The following is an 18,943-nucleotide window of genomic DNA, read 5'->3' as shown; positions in this document are numbered from 1 at the left end:
ACGTAGTTTTGTCCCTCCCTGACGCCGTACTTGCTTATTCTAAAGACGAAGGAGGCAGGAAGAAGTACACGAGCGCCGCTGACATAGAATCTGTTTTGTCATAAAACATTATTTTCATGTCAACTAATACGCCGGCGATAAAGAAGCTGCATCGGGACTTTCTAATCTTGGGTTGTTGTCGTTTTTCTGGCAAGGATGTCTTTCAGAAGAGTAACAAAGCTAATGTGTGGGCTAGCGGGCGGTTCTGCGCTTCTTGTGGCAATGGCAGAATCGAAAGGATATCTGGAGAGACCAAGCCACGCTGAAAGTTCGAAGATCTGGACTGCCCTCGCAGTTCTTCAAGCAGCACAACCTCAGTCTTGGTCAACAGGCCAGGACTACAGTAGGACTACCTGGGACAATAATTGGGATAGGTAAATTATTTCTTATTAAAGCACGCTGTATGGCAAGCATCTCTGCGCTCCACATAGTAGCCTCAACGCCAAATGCAAATGTTACATTGTCCATTAAGCTTCATGTCGCGCCCCCAGTCTCAATGCTGTGCAAAGAGCAGAACCCCGTTAATGTTGACTAATGTGTTACAGGCGTGACCCCTTGTCACTCACAAATGGAAAGAAGAGAAGGAACAGCAAAGAGAGTACCAACGACGAACCGATAACAGAATTGGAGAATAACAAACCTAAAGCTACTCGACACATCTTCTTAATCCGTCACTCTCAGTACAATCTGAACGGGACAGTTGACAAGGAAAGGGTCCTAACTCCTTTAGGTATGGGCTCTGTCAAGCGACAAGGCAACAACAGAGGTTAAAGTTCAAACTAATAAACTAATGATTATATTGTTTTTTCAGGCCGAGAGCAAGCCGAGTTTACAGGCCAGCGATTGGCTGCCCTGGGGCTGAAGTATGATGTTTTGATCCACTCAACGATGACCCGTGCCACAGAAACTGCCAACATTATAAGCAAACACCTGCCAGGTTAGAAAGGATCTCTGATCTTTAATTACTGTTGTTTGTGCAGAATAGCCCCACCATTCAGGATGATAATGACCACTCTGTCCCTCTTGGCTTTGCATTAGATGTGGATCTGGTAAGCTGTGACCTGTTAAGAGAGGGCGCTCCCATTGAGCCAGTACCACCCATTTCCTGGAAACCAGACTGCGTGGTGAGACCTATGGCTGCTTTCGAAATAGTTCAATAACAGATTATTTGCATGTGTTTGTTAATAAGTTATATGTATTGTTGTTGAACCGTGCCTGCATAACAGCTTGGATGTGTTTTTTTTTGCATTGTGCCTGGTAAATAAGCCTACAGACCACTCATTGACCACCAAGTGGCTCGATAATTTGTTAACAATTTCACATTTTCTAAGCGTTGACACCTGTTGTGTCGTCAAGGCTTCGTGAGGACTACTTCTGGAAGCTAGAGACGTTCTGACTCTGTTTGGCGCTTCCTGTAGTACCACGAGGACGGGGCTCGCATCGAGGCAGCTTTCCGCCGCTACATCCACCGCGCTGACGCCAAGCAGACTGAGGACAGCTACGAGATTATCGTCTGTCACGCTAATGTCATTCGCTACTTCGTGTGCAGGTATGTGGCTGTACACACAAACAGACATGCATGTTGCCATGTGTAATTCTATAGCGTTAACACCCACTCGAAAGATGTCACACACACGATAGACCATGTATGGTTGATTGGCTTTGTCGCTGCCGGTTTGAACCACCCGACTAAAACAGGTGTTTGTTGACTCTTCCAGAGCGCTGCAGTTTCCTCCGGAGGGGTGGCTGCGTCTCGGCCTGAACAACGGTAGCATCACCTGGGTCACCATCAGACCGAGCGGTAGAGTAGGACTGAGGATGATGGGAGACTCGGGATTCATGCCCCCTGATAAACTCACCCGTACTTAAGGCATCTCCAGCACTGATCGCCAAAATATGCCTCATACCCGACCCAACTGGGCCTGACTTGCTGAAACCGTTATCTCCGCAGAAGACCTGGTAGCGTTCAGTCGAAATAATTTTTTGAAAAAATTTTTTGTATGGAAATATGTATTTGGACAATGTATTTTACACCATGCCATTTGTATGTTAATTTATGAAACTATACTTTATTGGTCATATGTTCTGGGAATAAACCTGAATATTAGAACGGTTATGATGGTCCTCTTTAATCAATCCGTACACTTTATATAAAAGTAGTGCACTTGTGCTTTAATTCATTCCCAAGCAGTTTACATAATTCTGTCAAAAATGCAATAACCCGATGCTCCATTATAATGTAGCCTGAAGCAATGCAAACATGCAAAAGTGCTGAGTTAGGTGTGAATAGATACTGTGTCTGGAGCAGTCCATACAATACAACAGACATAACAAATTAACCACTGTGCAAAATATAAAACTCAACAGGTAACATCAGCTTCATGAGATTAATCATTGAAACCAGTATCATAGTTATTAATAGAGGACTGTTGACCCATGTCAGCACAAGTCGTTTTGTTATTCTCAACAACGATGCAGCAGTATTTATAGAAAGCTTTGGTGACACTCCATCCGATTGTCTGTGTAAGAAATCAGGGATCTCTTATGTGCTTACGTTGATCACAATCAGTATATCATCTATTGCCTTATTATCTGTTCATGTATTCTGTTTTATTATTTAGACATATCCACTCCTACTGTAACACATGTTGAGATGACAGTCCAGGATCTATGATGTAGTTTCTGCCCGATGGAATAAAAAAAAACACCTGTTGGCTGTATATACATTTTGTTTTCCTCTTTCCACTACAAATTCTGTGCACTGTGTGGTCATTATTTGTGTCAATAGTGTTGAGATTATCTCTCCAACCTGCAGAACACCCAGACCCCAACTGTCACACAATGATCATCATCTGGCTGGGTGTTCAGGTCAGTTTGGTGACCTAAAGAGGGTCTTACGGAGGATGTGCTGGGTGTAAGAGTTTTGTGTGGGGCTGTGAGGCCCAGGGCTTGTGGAGCGGGGTCTGCTTGGAGTGAACTCCTGGGTCTCCCTGCAGCTTCTTGTGGGGCTAGACCAGCTGGAAAGGTGGCAACAGGAAAGCATTATTCAACAACGGCGAGAGAACAGAACGAAGAGCACAATGTTTGGTCGAAGACAAAAAACAAAAAGCCGCAAACAAACCTCAGCCTCTGTGACAAGGGATAGGTCTGAATATTATCCTTCCACTTTGTAATACAGGGGTATTTCTCAGGATCAATCTCTAGGTCTTTCAAGGCGTCTAGAACATCCCTGTCCAACTTGGTAGGAGATTGTCTGTAAAGAGAAATACCAACACTTCATTAAATGATTCCTGCCTGGTTTGGGCAAGTCCTTCCCCAAGTACTGAAAACTCACCCCTGAATGAAAGCGGTCTGTGTTGTGGGGGTGTCTGCTATGAGGACCGTGTTCACAGACGTATCTCCAGTGGACTTGTAAGACGAAGAAGAGGAGGAGGCGGAGCTTCTCCTGTCCGTCAGCACGTCTCCAAAGGAACCTGAGCGTTCCGAGCCCTCGTCTGCTGTTAGGTACTCCTCGGAACAGGCGCTGGACAGCTCCTCGTCCGTCCTCCCCTGGTTCCTGGCCCAGGTCCTCCAGAAGCTGCGGTCGCCCAGGTCCAAGCCCTCTGCCCCCGCTGCAGAGAGAGCAGGCTCTTCAGCCCCAACGGCCTCTCTCTGGTCTGTGGTTGTGCCGCGATGGAGGCTGGCTCTCTCAAACTCTGGCAGCAGGTTGCACACAGGGGACACCGAGCTCGTCTCTGTCAGCGGAGGGCTCGGGTCCATTACAGCCGCCGGCGTTTGAGGGTCGTTGCCATGGACAGCGATCAGGCAGTGATCGTCTTTCCTCTTCAGGTAGTCCTCCAGCCTCACCAGTCCCTCCTCGGAAGAGAGGTCGACAAAGCTGTCCAGGAAGCCCCAGTATTCGGCCCATGGATGGCCCATGTCATGTGCGATCTCCCTATTCAACAGGGAACAGACAGATGGGACTTTGTCTGACAAGGCAAAAAACACAAACACAGGGATATCTCAAGTGTCCCGAGACACAGTTGTGTGATTTGATATATTGCTGTATAAGTATAATTTCGCGTCGTCCATCTCTGCAGACATTAAAGAATATTTGTCAAAATTGCATTCGCTGTGTGAGCCTTTGCGCTGACCTTGTGTTTCCGTTAAAACAGAGTGCTGTGGCAAAAATTCCACAACATTTGTCACAACAAAACCAATTTTAATCGGTCACCAGCTAGATCAGATTGCTCCAGCAGTTTTTAGGTGTCCTCAACTCACCTCCCCACACGCTCCACACCTCTATCAGGGTCTGACTTGAGGATGCCATGGAAATACACTGCTCGCTCTCTCGACGGGGATTTCCACAGTTTGTAAAACTCTTCTGCCTGTGAGACACAGTGAAACTGTGTGAACACAGCTGTTCACACCTGTGTGTCTAAATACTCATTGCTAAGGCTCAGGTGATGATGACCATGGTTCGTTGGATTGGTTGCTACCTTTGAGGGACTGAGGGGGCCCACATAGGCCTTTACAGTCATGACTGGGTCTATGGGACTTCCTGCTTCCCCACAGTTCAGCAAATGAACATCGCCCCCCTGTGGGTCAGGTGACCATGGCAAGCCAATCACAGGCTGGAAGCTGTTGTCTGTGTCTCTCAGCAGAGGGATATAGCACCTGTCTGTCAGAAGGAGACAGCGTTTCTGTGTGCTGAACAATTTTCCATTCCATTGTTTTACATAACATTTATGAATGGAGACTAGCAGTGGATGTATAAAAGCATGACGTACCCTCCAAATAAACCCTGATTTGTTTCCTTATTTCAGGGGATTTGTTTTTCCTTTCACATATAACCTGAAAAGGAAAACGATTATTTGATGTGAGAATTAGTATTTGAACACTGTAGACACCAAGTGTGAATGCTGTGCGTTTACTGGTGAGCCCTGTGGTGACTTACACTGGGGGGCTTCTGGTTATACTTGTTTATGCGGTGTTTATCGGTGGCAGGATGAGAACACAGAACGTTAACCACATCTGGGCATCCAAACTTACAGGCGTAGTGAAGAGGGGTTTCATTGCTCTGTAGGAACACATCGACACATATCACTCCCGTTCCGGAGTTCCGGACCTACAAAAAACAACAGTCCGGACTACAAATACCAAAGTTCCGGCGTCGCTAGGCTACTCACCGCCTTGTCTGGAGTGTTGAGGTACAGGTCTACGATGTAGCGGATGCGTTGCTGCAGCATGTGTTCCTGGTCGTCAGGGTACATGAGGCTCATGAAGTCTGGGCTCTCCAGTGTGTCCAGGAGTAGCTGTGCTATTCCAGCCTGGTTCTCTTTGGCCGCCACGTGAAGAGAATTGTAATGACATCCTTCCTGGTGACACACACACAAACAATACGATGATGATGAATGATAAACATAAATACATCATAACATAACCTGACATAATAACATAACCTGACAATGACCATGACGTTGTGTCCTTGGGAAAGGCACTTCACCCTACTTGCCTCGGGGGGAATGTCCCTGTACTTACTGTAAGTCGCTCTGGATAAGAGCGTCTGCTAAATGACAAAATGTAAATGCATGGTACAGATGGTGGTGTAGCATGTACCGCAGGATACACACATGAACGATAGGGGGGTTGTCTCCAGAACCGATGAGGTACCGTGGGTTGGACCAGACCAGGGTACTGAAGGCCTCCTGGTCGCCCTGCTCCACAGCCTTCCTCAGCTTGGCAGTCAGGTCCTGGGTCCTGGGGCTGCGGAACTCATTAGCGTGTTCCAGGTTCCCCGCAGAACCTCCCCCAGAGACAGCACCACCTTAGCATCGGGGATTTGAATATTTAAATAAATTATAGTTAAATATTCTAGAATACTGAAATGGACCGCAAGCAAATCGTGAATGAACGTTTAGCGAAGAACATCGGCTGACATGTTTAACTGAGGTTGTTAAAAGAAAACTCAGGGACCACCTGTTTGGGATGGAGGTAGTTATATTGACATACCAGTGGATGTTACAGGTCCCCAAACCCCTGTCTGTGGCCCGTCTGGTGTGCTGATGGTAGGCTGGGCTGGGATTGATCCACTGCTCCCATTTGCAAACGTCTCTGCTGGGATTGGTCCACTGATCCCCTTTGCAAACGTCTCTGCTTCTTCTCTCGTTGAGAAGGCCTTGAACCGGGCCCCTTTCATAGTGATCGTGGCCCTCAGAGCTTTCCTCCTGTCCACATACACCCTAACTTTGTCTGATGAGAGAGAAAGCACAGATTCAAAAAATACTCTCCCCGCATTCTCTTCTAATCATCCCATTACGATGTTAATGATTGTGTTTCATTCCTCCTCCAACCGCCATGATGACTCACCCTCCTTCCCCGAGGCCTCCTCCCTAGGAGGACACACTCCATAGTACACAGGCGGAGAATCAGGCACACTCACTTCCTGTGCCTCTTCAGAAGGGTGAGCTTCTTTCCCGTCAGATATCAGATCAGGGCTGGTGTCCAGGTTCCCTCCCTGCCCTCCACCTGCCAGTTCTCCATTGGAGGAGGAGGGCCGTCCGGGGTCATCCTCTTCTGTCTCCAGGAGGGTGCGGGCCAGCTTCCTCTCGAAGATCGCCCGGGTGGTGGTGGTGATGGGGCCGCACTTCAACCCCGCCTCGATGACCTGCTGCCGCAGTTGGTCTGAGGTCAGCGACCGGAGCCTACTCAGCAATTCATCCATGATGCTGTCTGTACCTGGCGCAGAGAAAAACTGGTACGACAAGTACGTTATGCAACACGTGCACACACCCATAACTCTAGTGGCAGCCCTAATAGAAGTAAAAATTTAACGTTTAAGTTTGCACGCCGAATTCGCTGTAGCTAAGATTCACAATAGGTACTTTATCACATCTCAATCAAAAACAAAAGATGGGCAAAGCAACGTTAAACATTTACATATGGGGAGGTACATACATGCAGGCAACGTGCTGCATTTTTTTAGACTGTTCTTTCCATGTTGGATTAACGTTGAAACTGAAACTGGTTTATTTACATAGGGTAGCGAAATCTTATTGGTCAACATGACGCTTTTTAGCCCCGCCCGTTCACACAATGTAGCAGTGGCACAAGATGTTACAAAAATCACGTTTGTGTGCAAAACTTCCCTTGGTCATTCACGGTGGTCATTTCTTTCAATATTCTGTGACACTTACTCTAACGCTACACAGTCGTATAGACTAATCCGTCGGCACGTGAAGATAGGCTACATTTTCACATAGTAAGGATCACATTTTTCAGACGAGTGGCTTTTGCACTTCAGCAAACGTCGAGGAAAAATGTGTATTGGCATCAATATTGTGTTTAGTACAGTGTCTATAATGGACAAGAATGTAAATATTGCTCACCTACGAGTGAAGAGGTGGTCCGTCTTACACATTCATGCTTCTCTGTATGTTTTATTGCGTCTGGGCGTTGACTCTAACTTTAGGCAGGGCGTATTCCAGATGAGATGACTAATGTTGTTAAATGTAGCCATTGTGGAGATCGTAGTTGTCGATCAACTGTATGCAGCAGGTGGCGCTAGTAAGTCATTCAGTCAGCCTTCTCTTAGACACATCATCTCATTGACTCGCACTTAACAGATGAGTTGAAGACATTCTAAAAGTAAATAAATAAATAACTTAAGAACTACGAAGAGCTCTGCCAGTAGACTCGCCGTTAAATTCACATACGATGTGTTGTATTTTGTAGAATTCATTGAACAATCACCAAATGTCACTCCCTCATCTGAGTAACATGGACATTTCTCTTTCCAAGAACACATCGTCCTGTTCTGAGCAGAGTCTTAAGAAAGGGAGCCGCCGGTGGATACCTCAGCAGCAATTAGTTTCCTTGACATCTCCAACCCTCCTGTCAGAGTGCCTCGTCTGCCCCTGTTAGAGGCAGAGCTATGGGGTCGCCTCTGATCCCTGCTGCAATTTAATTAACCAACTCCCTTCCTTCCTTTCATCTTGAGAGAGATGAGGGGAGCCAGTGGCTAGTGTGTGTCTGTGTGTGTGTGTGTGTGGGTGTGTGTGTGGCAGGAGGGGTACTACTGACATTCTCATTGGTTCATTGGCCCCTCTCTTTCCGCCTGCCAGGCACAGATGGTATTCTTTATTAGTGTGTCTGCCAGGATCATTCTGCTCTGATGAGGACAGCCTGAACAGGCAGGCCATGACATCCTCTGGGAGGAGAGACAACCGGCTGATCTGGAAGATTCCAGGGCAGCAGTGAAACAGGGACAGGGGTAAGAGAGGACGAAACTTTATATTCTAGCCTGCAAAGGAGTTCACAGACGACAGTCAGAACAGGCGAGCGAGCATGACTACATTTAAATTTGTATTCCTATTCATTTAGCAGACGCTTTTATCTGAAGCGACATACGAAAAGCGTATTAATGCGTACGTAAAGTGCAGCCAGGTTCAGGGATCTGATGAGAATGTGTCTGTCAGTATTTTGGTGGTCAATGAGTCAGAGAACGGTTTGTATTTACCAGGTGCAGTGCAAAGTAAACACATCTCAACTACATGGCATGGTGAACCATTGATATTGGATGGCAGTTCAAGGAGTCACGGGTTCAAATCCCACCTGTAATGTAGCTTTGGCATTTAGCAGATGCATAAAAGTGTCTGCTGAATGAATACATTCTTAGTAGAGCGACAGAGCAACAATGACATCTCAATGCCAGTACTGTGAAACCACAAGTCACTTCTGACCACACAGGCAGTTTTAGTCTATTCCCTCTATATTATATACCCTCTCTAATTGGCTCAAATACTTTTTTTTTTTTATCCCTCTTGACAATGGATAATGAATATGATGAATATGAAAATGGTTTCCTCCTGTTATTGAGGTTAGCTTTATCATACACTTTAGGCTACTGGCCAAGGACATGCAGCATTCTTTGACTGCCTATTGTTTTATCACATACATTGCACACTGTACAGTGGTTTCCTATTGATTGACATCCACCCAACCTCTTCATAGTCAAAAATGTAATCCGCATTTCAGTATTTTCACTTGGAAACACTCCTCAAAAGCCTTTTACAAATGCAGTCAGTGTGTTGTTTGTCCTTGTTGTATTTGGCAGACGCCACGATGTTTGCTGTCTGCAGTGTGTCCTAATTGTGCTATTGTTTTTACAGCTGGTTCTTTAGATTAGGAATAATCTCCATCTTGTCTCTTGTTCGTTTTTCTTTCACAGGATAAAACAGTAACGTGATGTTCCCTGTCATTTCAATTCACTAATTTCCAAACAGTATGACCAGGTGAATACAGAATTTAAAATGAGTTTCAGCTTCAAACATTTCAGTTTGAATGATACTCGGCTAAAATACAGTACGTAATTGAATATAATTTCATTTTCGTTGCACTTGTCATTTTAACAAGCAGTCTTTTCTCCACCTTAGGGATGGTGTGCTTGCTATGCGATGTTACAGTATAGACAGCAGACAAAAATACATGCAATGTATGAGTTTCGTTCATATTGCAAATGAGTGAATCTGTTTGAGAATGTAAATCGCATCTAAATTTAAACAGCCGTATTTCTTCACATTAGTTGCTTCTCAGAGTTGAAATGTATTGTCAGCCTCCTCTTTCTGTCTCTGGTTAATTGCAATATCAAAGGCTTTCGGTTTTAGAAAGTCATTATTTTCTAATGAAACACCGCACATGGGAAGAAAATGTGAGACACAAATTGAGGGAATTGAACCACTATGCATCCCAATGGAGTCAATAAACTGAGTTACTGAAGCTTTCATCCAGCCCAGTCCTGCTTCTCCAAATACCTTGAGCAAACACAGGCCCTATCATTATGCTGATACAGGGAAGGACTTATCTATGGAACAGACCAGAGACAGCCATGGTGGTTTCAGTTGTCTATGAAACCAAAGGCAACTCACCCTCAGACTAAAGCGAGATTTTTCTTCTCCCAGAGAAACAATTCAATGTTCATTAGTATGCAAACTTATGGAGCTTTCATCAACTAAACGTGTGGGATTTTCTGAAATGATTTCACTGTAACACAAGCTCACGGGGATCAAAGTGCTTTTTCACTTTTGCCACACAGTCATTTATTAATTAATTATCTTGTTTTTCTCTGTGTGAAGGCTGGGACAACAAGCTGAGATTGTTGGGAGTACATTTCTCCATCTCCCATGTTTTATGCTATATAGAAAAAGTGGTTGGCATGGTAACATCATTTGCCAATGGAAACCTTCATTTATATTAAAGAATGGCACTCGGGGGTGCTGTCTGGAGACTATTAAATATTCTTAATGACGGCATATCCAGGTTAAAGCATGCCTGCCTGGATTACATTATGCATGGTGATTGTCCAATTTACTCTTGACAGAAAAAATACTATTATATATATTTCGGTTAAAAGTTTGGCTTTTCGGTTTAGAGTTGGTTGACATATTACAGGTTTAAGCAGTGGTGTATTATCCCTTAGGCTGTGGCAGATATGTGCTACAGAATGTCCTCTCAGTTGTGAAAGCGTGTGTGGTTTAAAGACATAATTGAGCAACTGCAAAGGAGTAGATGCTGTGGTCATGAGGGGCTTCTGGATGTCTGAATAGATAGGAAATGAGGTCACAGATGTACAAGGCAGGGATAGAGGGGGTAGGGTTGGGGCACAGGAAGCTGGAGGGCAGATATGGAGGCAGCTGTTTTACCCTCGAGCCTCGACAGTGAAAGTACCCTCTGTGTAACAGCACCTGCAGTGGCCTGAACACAAAGCAGACACAAACGCACTAGAGACCTTCTACACGCTTACATTCCATTAATTTAGCACAAGCTTTTATCCAAAGTGGCATACAAATGGTTCATTTGGAAATTACAGCAGAAAATCACGAATTTGAAGTGCACAATTCTAACAGTGTTTCGGTGGTTAGAATCAAGGAACGTTACACACACACACACACACCTGCACAAACTCGCATGCACACACATACACACATACAAACCCACTCATACACACACAGGTACATTGACCCCCTGTGGGGACAGCCCCAGCTGTGTGATCATTAGCCTTATAACCCTTTTGACTTGAACCATTATAACAGCCACAGGAAAACATAATTAAATAGCACTTCAAACCACATTGATCAGTTTCACTACATCAGCACACTCGACACAGAATGGAGAGAAACATTAGGTGCCTTATAATTAAGGCACATACGTTTAGCTGCTTATCAGTCATTATTTCAATCAAATGTATATGGACAAACTGTATGTACAGAAAAAACTCTGAAGACTGTGATTGCAGCACGGCCTATGATGTGTTTCAGGAGACTCTCAATGTAGTTTACTTGACACACACACACACTTAGTCAACTGTAGGACCAGAAAGTAACCTGATCATTTCTTGCAACTCGCCATCATCAAGTTGCCATAAAGCGTTACCATGGAGACAGTGTTTAAAATTGAAACGTTTATGCTATCAGGGCATATTGATGAAATTATCATGTGAAGTTTAGCAGCAGACCTTAGCTCTCATCCATGTGCACGGCTGAACCATAGGCAATGTCCAATATCTAAAACAATACATGGTTTGTTACCATACCACTTTTTATTATCATTAATTACTCCTCAGGCTGTTCCATATTTTCTAGAATGTATTTGTCAATTTCTCAAATTTTAAGAATAGCCATTTCTTAATAACGGACTGGGGTTGAAGTCTAGGTTTGAGACACAGAAACCCGGTGAACCGTGTTTCTGAACCAGACCGAAATGACCTATTAGACATAATTGAACTCATTTTATGTGAATTGGCCTCCTCCGCCTTCCAAACCCTATACCTTTCTCTGTTGTCAACGCTCTGTCTACCCCTTTAAGTTTTTCCGCGAAATGGCAACGTGCACCCTTCGATGCGTTCGTCGTCACGGTGGTTACCGCCTACAGTTTCAAACGATTGGTCGAGCCGTGGGAATATTCAAAACTACTATTGGTTGGGTGCCGGTTTTTACAGTATTGAGAATGCATCCTCTTACTCCGACATCATACTGTAGTTTGGACGGCGGATGCGGATGGGTGGACTGGGACGGAGTATTTCATTGAAGACAATTACAAACGCCATTACCATTTTACGTATGTGCCATGTCGAAGATCTCTTCAAAGTAGCCCTCTGTCTTCATGGATATTTACAGAGATATTAGGCTACTCTCAATCTATTTGGACTTAAGTGGCGGGGTCGTTTTTGCGGAGGAAATACGCCTTGCGATCAGGAGAACAAGCAATCATTCGTGACCAGCCAAAGATAAACAAGCCTCATGATAAGACTCAACACTGTATGTATGAAATATTATTCCATATATTACACAGATGTTAGGTGTATTTGGCGTATTGCATGTGTAGGTTACTTATTCAGAGTGTCAATTATGTATCATAATTTGTTGAAAGCTTTTTGCATTGCAGTCAGAGCAGGTGCTTGTATACATTCAAATGGAAGCTAAATTGTCGGATAAGTCGTAAGGAGAGGCATTTAATGATTGGCTTCGTAAGTAAAGAAAATCATGTTTTATGTAACGCATTGTTATTATTGGAGTCAATAGGAAAACCCATGTTCCCAATTCCATGTACTCGCTTAAATGCGATCGGAACATGCACCTATATGCGCACTTAGGAGACAGCGTTTCGCCCTCCGTTATTCCCGGGATGGTCGGTTCTTCAGGACTGCATGCGGCAGATTAGAACCTCAGTAGAAACACGGGATTCATATATGAAAAGACAACACGAATTTGTTTTAGACGATCACGTTTTCGGATTGTGGCAGGCCCCCAGGAAACGAAATCTGACTTTGTTTAATAGTGTCCTGATGCTTGACTTCCGTGGCAGCTGGATAGTGCTTGGTTTGAGTCTGCGTTTAATAGAATGTGTATACGCGCTAGAAACGGTCAAGTCTGGCATAAGTTCCATCGGAAGTGTCTGTGTCGCGGGGTGGTGGAGGGTGGTTTGTGACTGCAATATAGCAGGACTTATGTGTCAGAGTCCTAGTGGTTACAGGAAATGCTTTGAAGTATATTATTGGCTCTTCAAAGCTGGCTCTGAAGGCTTAGCTTCCAATTCTATTGTCAAAGCCGGGGGAGGGATCATTGCACCTCATTGCACCGAGGTTGAAGGTTGGTCGCGGCGAAGGGCAATATATATTATGGGGCAAGGTGTGAAATTCTATCCTGCATGCTTTCCTGGCTGTGTCAGATCATTTATTAAATTGAGAGACTGAAAGTCTTCAGTTTCTCATCACGGCGTTAAAAGACAAAGCGGCTGCTAGCCTACACAATGTGGCAGTTTTCTTGTGTTGTTCATTGAGGGGGGAGGGGGGGGGACGGGTTGGTTGGTTCAATAAAGACAAATAACGTATTTGGTGATGGATGGTGTTCTGTCATTTATCTGGAACACCGTTGCATTCCAATGTTTTACCGTGGGGCAGCTATACACATCAGTATTGACCCGGTCTCATTCTTGTATCTGCATGGTATCATTTGTTTTTCTTTTCCATAGACCTATTCAAATCATGAAATAAACATTATGGCCTTTGCGTTGCCAGAACATAATTAAACAAAATGAAAAAATGCCGTGACTTACCCTCCCCCTCCCGACTCGGGAAATTGCTTTATTCATACATCTTGGGTTGACTGACATTCAGTTTGACTGGGCCGCTTTCATAATTCTGTCAAGTCTGCAGTTTGAATAACAGAAGCTAAAAATCTTAATTTCAACTGCCACTCAGTATCTAGTGCTGCATGTTTAATATATGATAGAGCTTAAAGCCAATGTGATTACTCTGGAAATGCTTTTGATTTGCATTTGATATCTGTATTTCTTATGACACATCATCTTTAATCATTTGGAGACACATAACCTTGTTTTGGATTAGGGGAAGATGGAAATGTCTGTAGGAATATTAAAATATGATAGAGGTATTACTACACATTTATGGATAAGTATACAACCTTATATGCTTGGTGGCCACATGCACTCTGGGATATTCCAATAGTAGATGTTGATATTCTCAGCCAGGCGAGGGTTAAACCTTGTACAGTTTTTTTTCTAGGTCTGGCCAGCTTGTTTTAGAGCCTGGTAGAATTACAAACAGAGTCATGTGTGAGAGTCCCTGGGGTTTCCCATGGACCTCCTCCCAGCCCATCAGCACTTTATCTCCAGGCTTGCGATGAGAGGGGATTTGTCATCTGCCTAACTGTCTGTTCTGTCTGTTCCCCACTATTCTCCATTCATGGGATATGAAAGCCTTTTCTTTGCAGGGCCTGGGCTGTGCAGTGCAGCAAGAAGCAGTGGACTCTTTTAAGATCACTCAGAATGAAGCGTCAGTGAACTGCAGGGGAATTCAAGTGGTATTTTCCGGAAGCTACTGGGGAAACGCAGGTCACTTTGACCATCTCCTTTTGATGTTTTCCCAAATTCAAACCGTCTACTTTGGGGCCCTTCGGGTTTTTTGTGTAAGTGTGTGAGTGAGTGTGTGTGAGTGTGTGTGTGTGTGTGTGTGAGAGTGGAACGTGTGGCCTAGAGAGAGGGTTTTAGAGATTACAAAAATGACCAGAGTTCGAGAGTTAAATGGGGGAAAGTGGGGAGATGTAAAGATTAAGTGACCTTGGAGCACCCAATCACCCAGCTTCACTCACAGGGTAATGGCACTGGCTTGGTTGCTAAGCATCCATGGTAAGCACCTTTTATCTACTGAGGATGTCGTTTGTAATGATGGGCTGGCTGACATCTTTTGAAATCTGCCTAATTGGTCTTTTTTTGTTTTAATTGGATGAGGGGGCTAAAGTGACAGGGGTTTAGGGTTGAGGGGTTAAGGATTGGGCCTCAGAGGTCACAGGGAGAGGAGGGAGAGAGGGGGAGAGAGTGGGGAGGGAAGGTTTGGGGCTGTTCTCTCTCTGTCTGCTGTCAGAGCGGCCATTTGTTTTGTCTACTTCACGGTGCCCAGCCTGTCCCTCGGACGATACGCACGCTCGCTGCTGCCTGAATGCTCTCATGTTATCTATCGTGAACCCCTGAACTCTCTCTCTCTCTCTCTCTCTCTCTCTCTCTCTAACCACCCTCTCTCTCTCTTTCTCCCCCTCTTCTTACTCTCACTGTCTTTCTTTCTTTTTTTCTTTCTCAGAGCAGTGTCCATGCATATCTGTGTTTATCATTAAGCGTAGGAAGGAGTTCTCCCTCTAAGTGAGGGCTCTGCGGGGGGCGTAGAACCAATCTTCTCCCACGAGTTCTTTCAGTTTTATTACAATTTTTAATGTTGAAGGAATCGGTGACCCGTAACAGCCTAATGGTCTTCAAGTCTGGCCTTCCGGGACTGAGGGAGGGCCTGGTTTGAATGGAGGGAGGGTACGGAGGGTTTTCTTGGCAGCAAGAGGCACTGTGTATATGACTGTTTTTCCCTTTGTAGACAAATCTTACTTGGCAGCGAGTTTATCTCTCCGTGGTAGGTTTCCGAGATATTGCCTGGTTTTCAAAGTATCCTGTAAGAGAAATGTTGGCTGGTTTTGGAAGAACGTTTCAGGAGGTATAAGATACAAACTGAGAATCGATGTTGCAGTGGGTGTACCTCGAAATGTAACTTCAAAAGAGGTGATAGAACAACAATGCTTGAAAAGGCGTCTTTCGAGAGACATCGTTAAAACCAAAGCCTGTCTGTCGTCCATTGCCCAGCCCAATCTGTTTAGAGAAGATCTGCTTTAACCGCCAAGCTAATCTGTGATGTGAATTAGATTAGCCATTGTGTGTTTTGACTTGGAAAGTTCTTCTCTGTGTGCAGTGTGCAAGATGATTAAAGACAAAGGCAGGCTTTTGATTATTGGCTGTGCTGAACTAGCTTTCCTGGCCCAGCAGGTGTGACTAGCAGTGGGTGGATCAGACACAGAGCGTGCAGATACTATTGGCTAGTTAGTTCCCTGTCCTTGCATGTGCTTGCATGTGTTGTCGCCCTGGCTCTCTCAACAATGCTCATTACAGTACCTTTGAAACCACTCTTTGTTGATTAAAGCATTTGCCTTCACCTACAGTATGACCACAATGAGAATAATACTATGTCACGGTCATTGGCCTTTGATACAAACTGTATCACTGGCCACTGCAGTAGAGAATATTTTGTAAAAACTGCATTCAGTCGGACAAACAAAGCCACTCTTTTCATCCTGATGTACAATGTAGCAAAGCCGATAATGAATAAGCGATGATTCCTTTAAACATAGAACGAGCAAGTCTGTCTTCATGAACCGCATCAGTCACAAAGCCAGGCTTATCCAAACCCCTTCCTCGAGTTCCTCCTCTTTGTGTCTTGGTGGTTGTGGGAGGAAAAGACCAGGCTGTTTACCTTGTTGTCTCTGTGGGCTAGAGACCGGAAGTCCGGGAGTCAGGTGGCTGAGCGGTTAGGGAATTGGGATAGTAATCCGAAGGTTGCTGGTTCGATTCCCGGCTGTGCAAAATGACGTTGTGTCCTTGGGCAAGGCACTTCACCCTACTTGCCTCAGGGAGAATGTCCCTGTACTTACTGTAAGTCGCTCTGGATAAGAGCGCCTGCTAAATGACTAAATGTAAGTCCTACATGCGTCTACTGGAGAGCTGGAGAATGGGGTGGGGAGGCCACACATGACAAAGATAGACCCAATTTCACAACAGTATTTAGGGGAGTATTTTCTTCCGAAAATTTAAAGTCTTTCGATTTAAGGTTCATAAAATGCCTAGCCGGGACTCACAATTTATACAAATTCAGATATCAAAAAGCCCAAAGCATTTTACCCTGCCCCCAAACAGCCATTCGTTTCTATCTCAGGGTATTTTGGGGAATTTTGTATTGACTCACTGTATATATTTTCTAGGATATCTCCAGTGTTTGCCTGAATTGTATGGAAATAGCAATCCAGAAATCCCCGCTTAACACGGTTGTAATACCTTTTACAGGGACTAATCTCAATGGAAATGAGGCTCATTGTCATTAGCCGAGGGCCTTGCGCTTACTTATTGTGTAGGGCAGAGCGACTCTTAGTTGTTAGGATGTCCTGAATTTCAACCTTCTTTTTTTTACACAAAAAGAGAACATAAGAGAGAAATCTGGGTCTCTCCCTGAGTTCTGATGCCAATTATGCAAACTATTAGAGAATTTAACCAGACAGTCTCTTATCGGCTAATCCTCGAGTAATACATTCTATTAAAAATGCATGAGAGGGGGTACATGGATGAGACCAGCAGCTGCAGATACAGGCCTGTCTTGGTCTGTCTGTCTGTCTGTCTGTGAACACTGCCTGTCTGTCTGTCTGTCTGTGAACACTGCCTGTCTGTCTGCCTGTCTGTGAACACTGCCTGTCTGCCTGTCTGTCTGTGAACACTGCCTGTCTGTCTGTGAACATTGTCTGTCTGTCTGTCTGCCTGTCTGTGAACACTGTTTGTCTGTCTGTGTGTGTGCGAACACTGTCTGTCTGTGAACACTGTCTGTCTGTCTGTGAACACTGTCTGTCTGTCTGTTTGTGAACACTGTCTGTCTGTCTGTCTGTTTGTGAACACTGTCTGTCTGTCTGTGAACATTGTCTGTCTGTCTGTTAACACTGTCTGTCTGTCGGTTAACACTGTCTGTCTGTCTGTGAACACTGTCTGTCTGTCTGTCTGTCTGTGAACACGGCCTGTCTGTCTGTCTGTGTGTGTGCGAACACTGTCTGTCTGTCTGTGTGTGAACACTGTCTGTCTGTGTGCGAACACTGTCTGTCTGTCTGTGTGCGAACACTGTCTGTGTGCGAACACTGTCTGTCTGTGTGCGAACACGGTCTGTCTTTCCTGAAATCCGAGTTGTTGGATGTTGTTTACGGTCTACAGGCGATTCTTATTTTGTTGTTAAATGTTTTTGAAAGATAGTTGGATAGTTTGGAAAGTAATCAATCTCTAAGTTACCTTGACAGCTTAATAAGAGACTGTTTTTAATAACATGAAAATAACAAAGAAAGACAGAGGATTTAGAATCTTGTACCGTACCATCAGCAGTTTGTGTTCTACTTGCTAATTCCCGTTGCTTAGCTCTAGGCCTGGCATGGATTTCTTAGTGAATAAGGAAGGTCATTAGCATAGCACTCTAATGCTAATCCAACTAGCGAGAGAAAGGGTGCTACACTCAAACCTTTTCTCATTATCATCTAATTATTAACTGAGAACTGCAGAAGCTGAGAGGATTGGGCGCAAGGAGGAGGATTGGGAGGGGTGTGTGTGTGTGTGTCGAACGTGTGCGTGTGTGTGTGATAGCGGAGAGGGTTAGTGGTTTAGTAGCGGTGGTTGGGGGGGGGGGTTGAGGGGGGGGGGGTCTTGAGAGTGTTTTTGTCTGGGTGTTATTTGTGTTTGTTTAGAGGGTTTCAGGGCATTTTTCCTCTATCCTCTAGCCCAGACCCTGGAGGCTGGTCTAAGTAGAAGGAACCTTCTTGAAGGTCAGGGTTAGGCTCTTATCTGTGTGTGCTGGGGCTTATATTATCAGTGCACAAACACGCCCTTCCAAACATCTTTTGGAGTTTCCCAGGGTTAGCTGAAAATGGATGTGGCTCCTTGTTTCGTTTTTTTATATTTTATAACGTTCTTTGAATCGAGTACACGTCTGAATGAGATGCAGGGAATGTTCTGCATCACAAAGGGATGTCAACTTCAGGAGGGGGGGGGGTTGAGGGGGGTGAATATGATACAGTAATTTAGGAGACACTCGCCTGATGAGAGATATCCAGTGGAAGTTTCTTATCAACAGCTTTCCCATGGGGCGGCTGTACAGAAGGGTTACAGAAGTCCCTGAGGGACACCATCTGGTTCCAGCTGGAATCGAAGAGGATCAGAAGTCTGCAGATTCAAACCACAGCCATTTTGGCTGCTTCTCCTCTCTCTCTCTCTCTCTCTCTCTCTCTCTCTCTCTCTC

General features: G+C 44.8%; 3 protein-coding genes across 5 annotated transcripts in view; 2 read left to right on the top strand and 1 right to left on the bottom strand.

Annotated features, from left to right (window-relative positions):
- The first annotated feature begins 27 nt into the window (after positions 1-27).
- On the top strand, positions 28-2,759 carry LOC134033727 (serine/threonine-protein phosphatase PGAM5, mitochondrial-like). The gene is made up of 6 exons (XM_062478006.1): positions 28-413; positions 585-769; positions 851-976; positions 1,078-1,163; positions 1,458-1,588; positions 1,758-2,759. The coding sequence occupies exons 1-6, from the start codon at positions 196-198 to the stop codon at positions 1,906-1,908; spliced, it is 897 nt and encodes a 298-aa protein (XP_062333990.1). The 5' UTR covers positions 28-195; the 3' UTR covers positions 1,909-2,759.
- Positions 2,760-2,770: 11 nt separating this feature from the next.
- On the bottom strand, positions 2,771-7,461 carry LOC134033726 (ankyrin repeat and LEM domain-containing protein 2). Of its 3 annotated transcripts, XM_062478004.1 has the most exons (12): positions 7,407-7,461; positions 6,388-6,772; positions 6,031-6,270; positions 5,652-5,845; positions 5,208-5,396; positions 4,976-5,098; positions 4,809-4,872; positions 4,518-4,699; positions 4,300-4,406; positions 3,374-3,973; positions 3,161-3,292; positions 2,771-3,056 (listed from the first exon to the last, which is right to left on the bottom strand). In XM_062478004.1, exons 2-12 carry the CDS (start codon positions 6,740-6,742, stop codon positions 2,909-2,911), a joined length of 2,334 nt encoding a protein of 777 aa, XP_062333988.1. In that variant the 5' UTR covers positions 6,743-6,772; positions 7,407-7,461; the 3' UTR covers positions 2,771-2,908. The 3 variants fall into 3 exon arrangements, with proteins under 3 accessions (XP_062333988.1, XP_062333987.1, XP_062333989.1); XM_062478003.1 differs by lacking the exon at positions 7,407-7,461 and having other exon boundaries at positions 6,388-7,365; XM_062478005.1 differs by lacking the exon at positions 7,407-7,461 and having other exon boundaries at positions 6,461-6,593.
- Positions 7,462-12,058: 4,597 nt separating this feature from the next.
- The window catches only part of LOC134034221 (protein FAM222A), a 22,290-nt gene continuing 15,405 nt past the window's right edge, over positions 12,059-18,943 (top strand). Inside the window, exon 1 of the mRNA XM_062478612.1 lies at positions 12,059-12,332. The gene's annotated coding sequence lies outside the window, so the exon portion shown is untranslated. The remainder of the gene's footprint in view (positions 12,333-18,943) is intronic.

This window comes from Osmerus eperlanus, chromosome 14 (genome assembly GCF_963692335.1).
Source record: "Osmerus eperlanus chromosome 14, fOsmEpe2.1, whole genome shotgun sequence".
NCBI classification, from domain to species: Eukaryota; Metazoa; Chordata; class Actinopteri; order Osmeriformes; family Osmeridae; genus Osmerus; species Osmerus eperlanus.
Note: the sequence above shows the minus strand (reverse complement) of the source record. Positions and strands in the feature narration are given on the sequence as shown.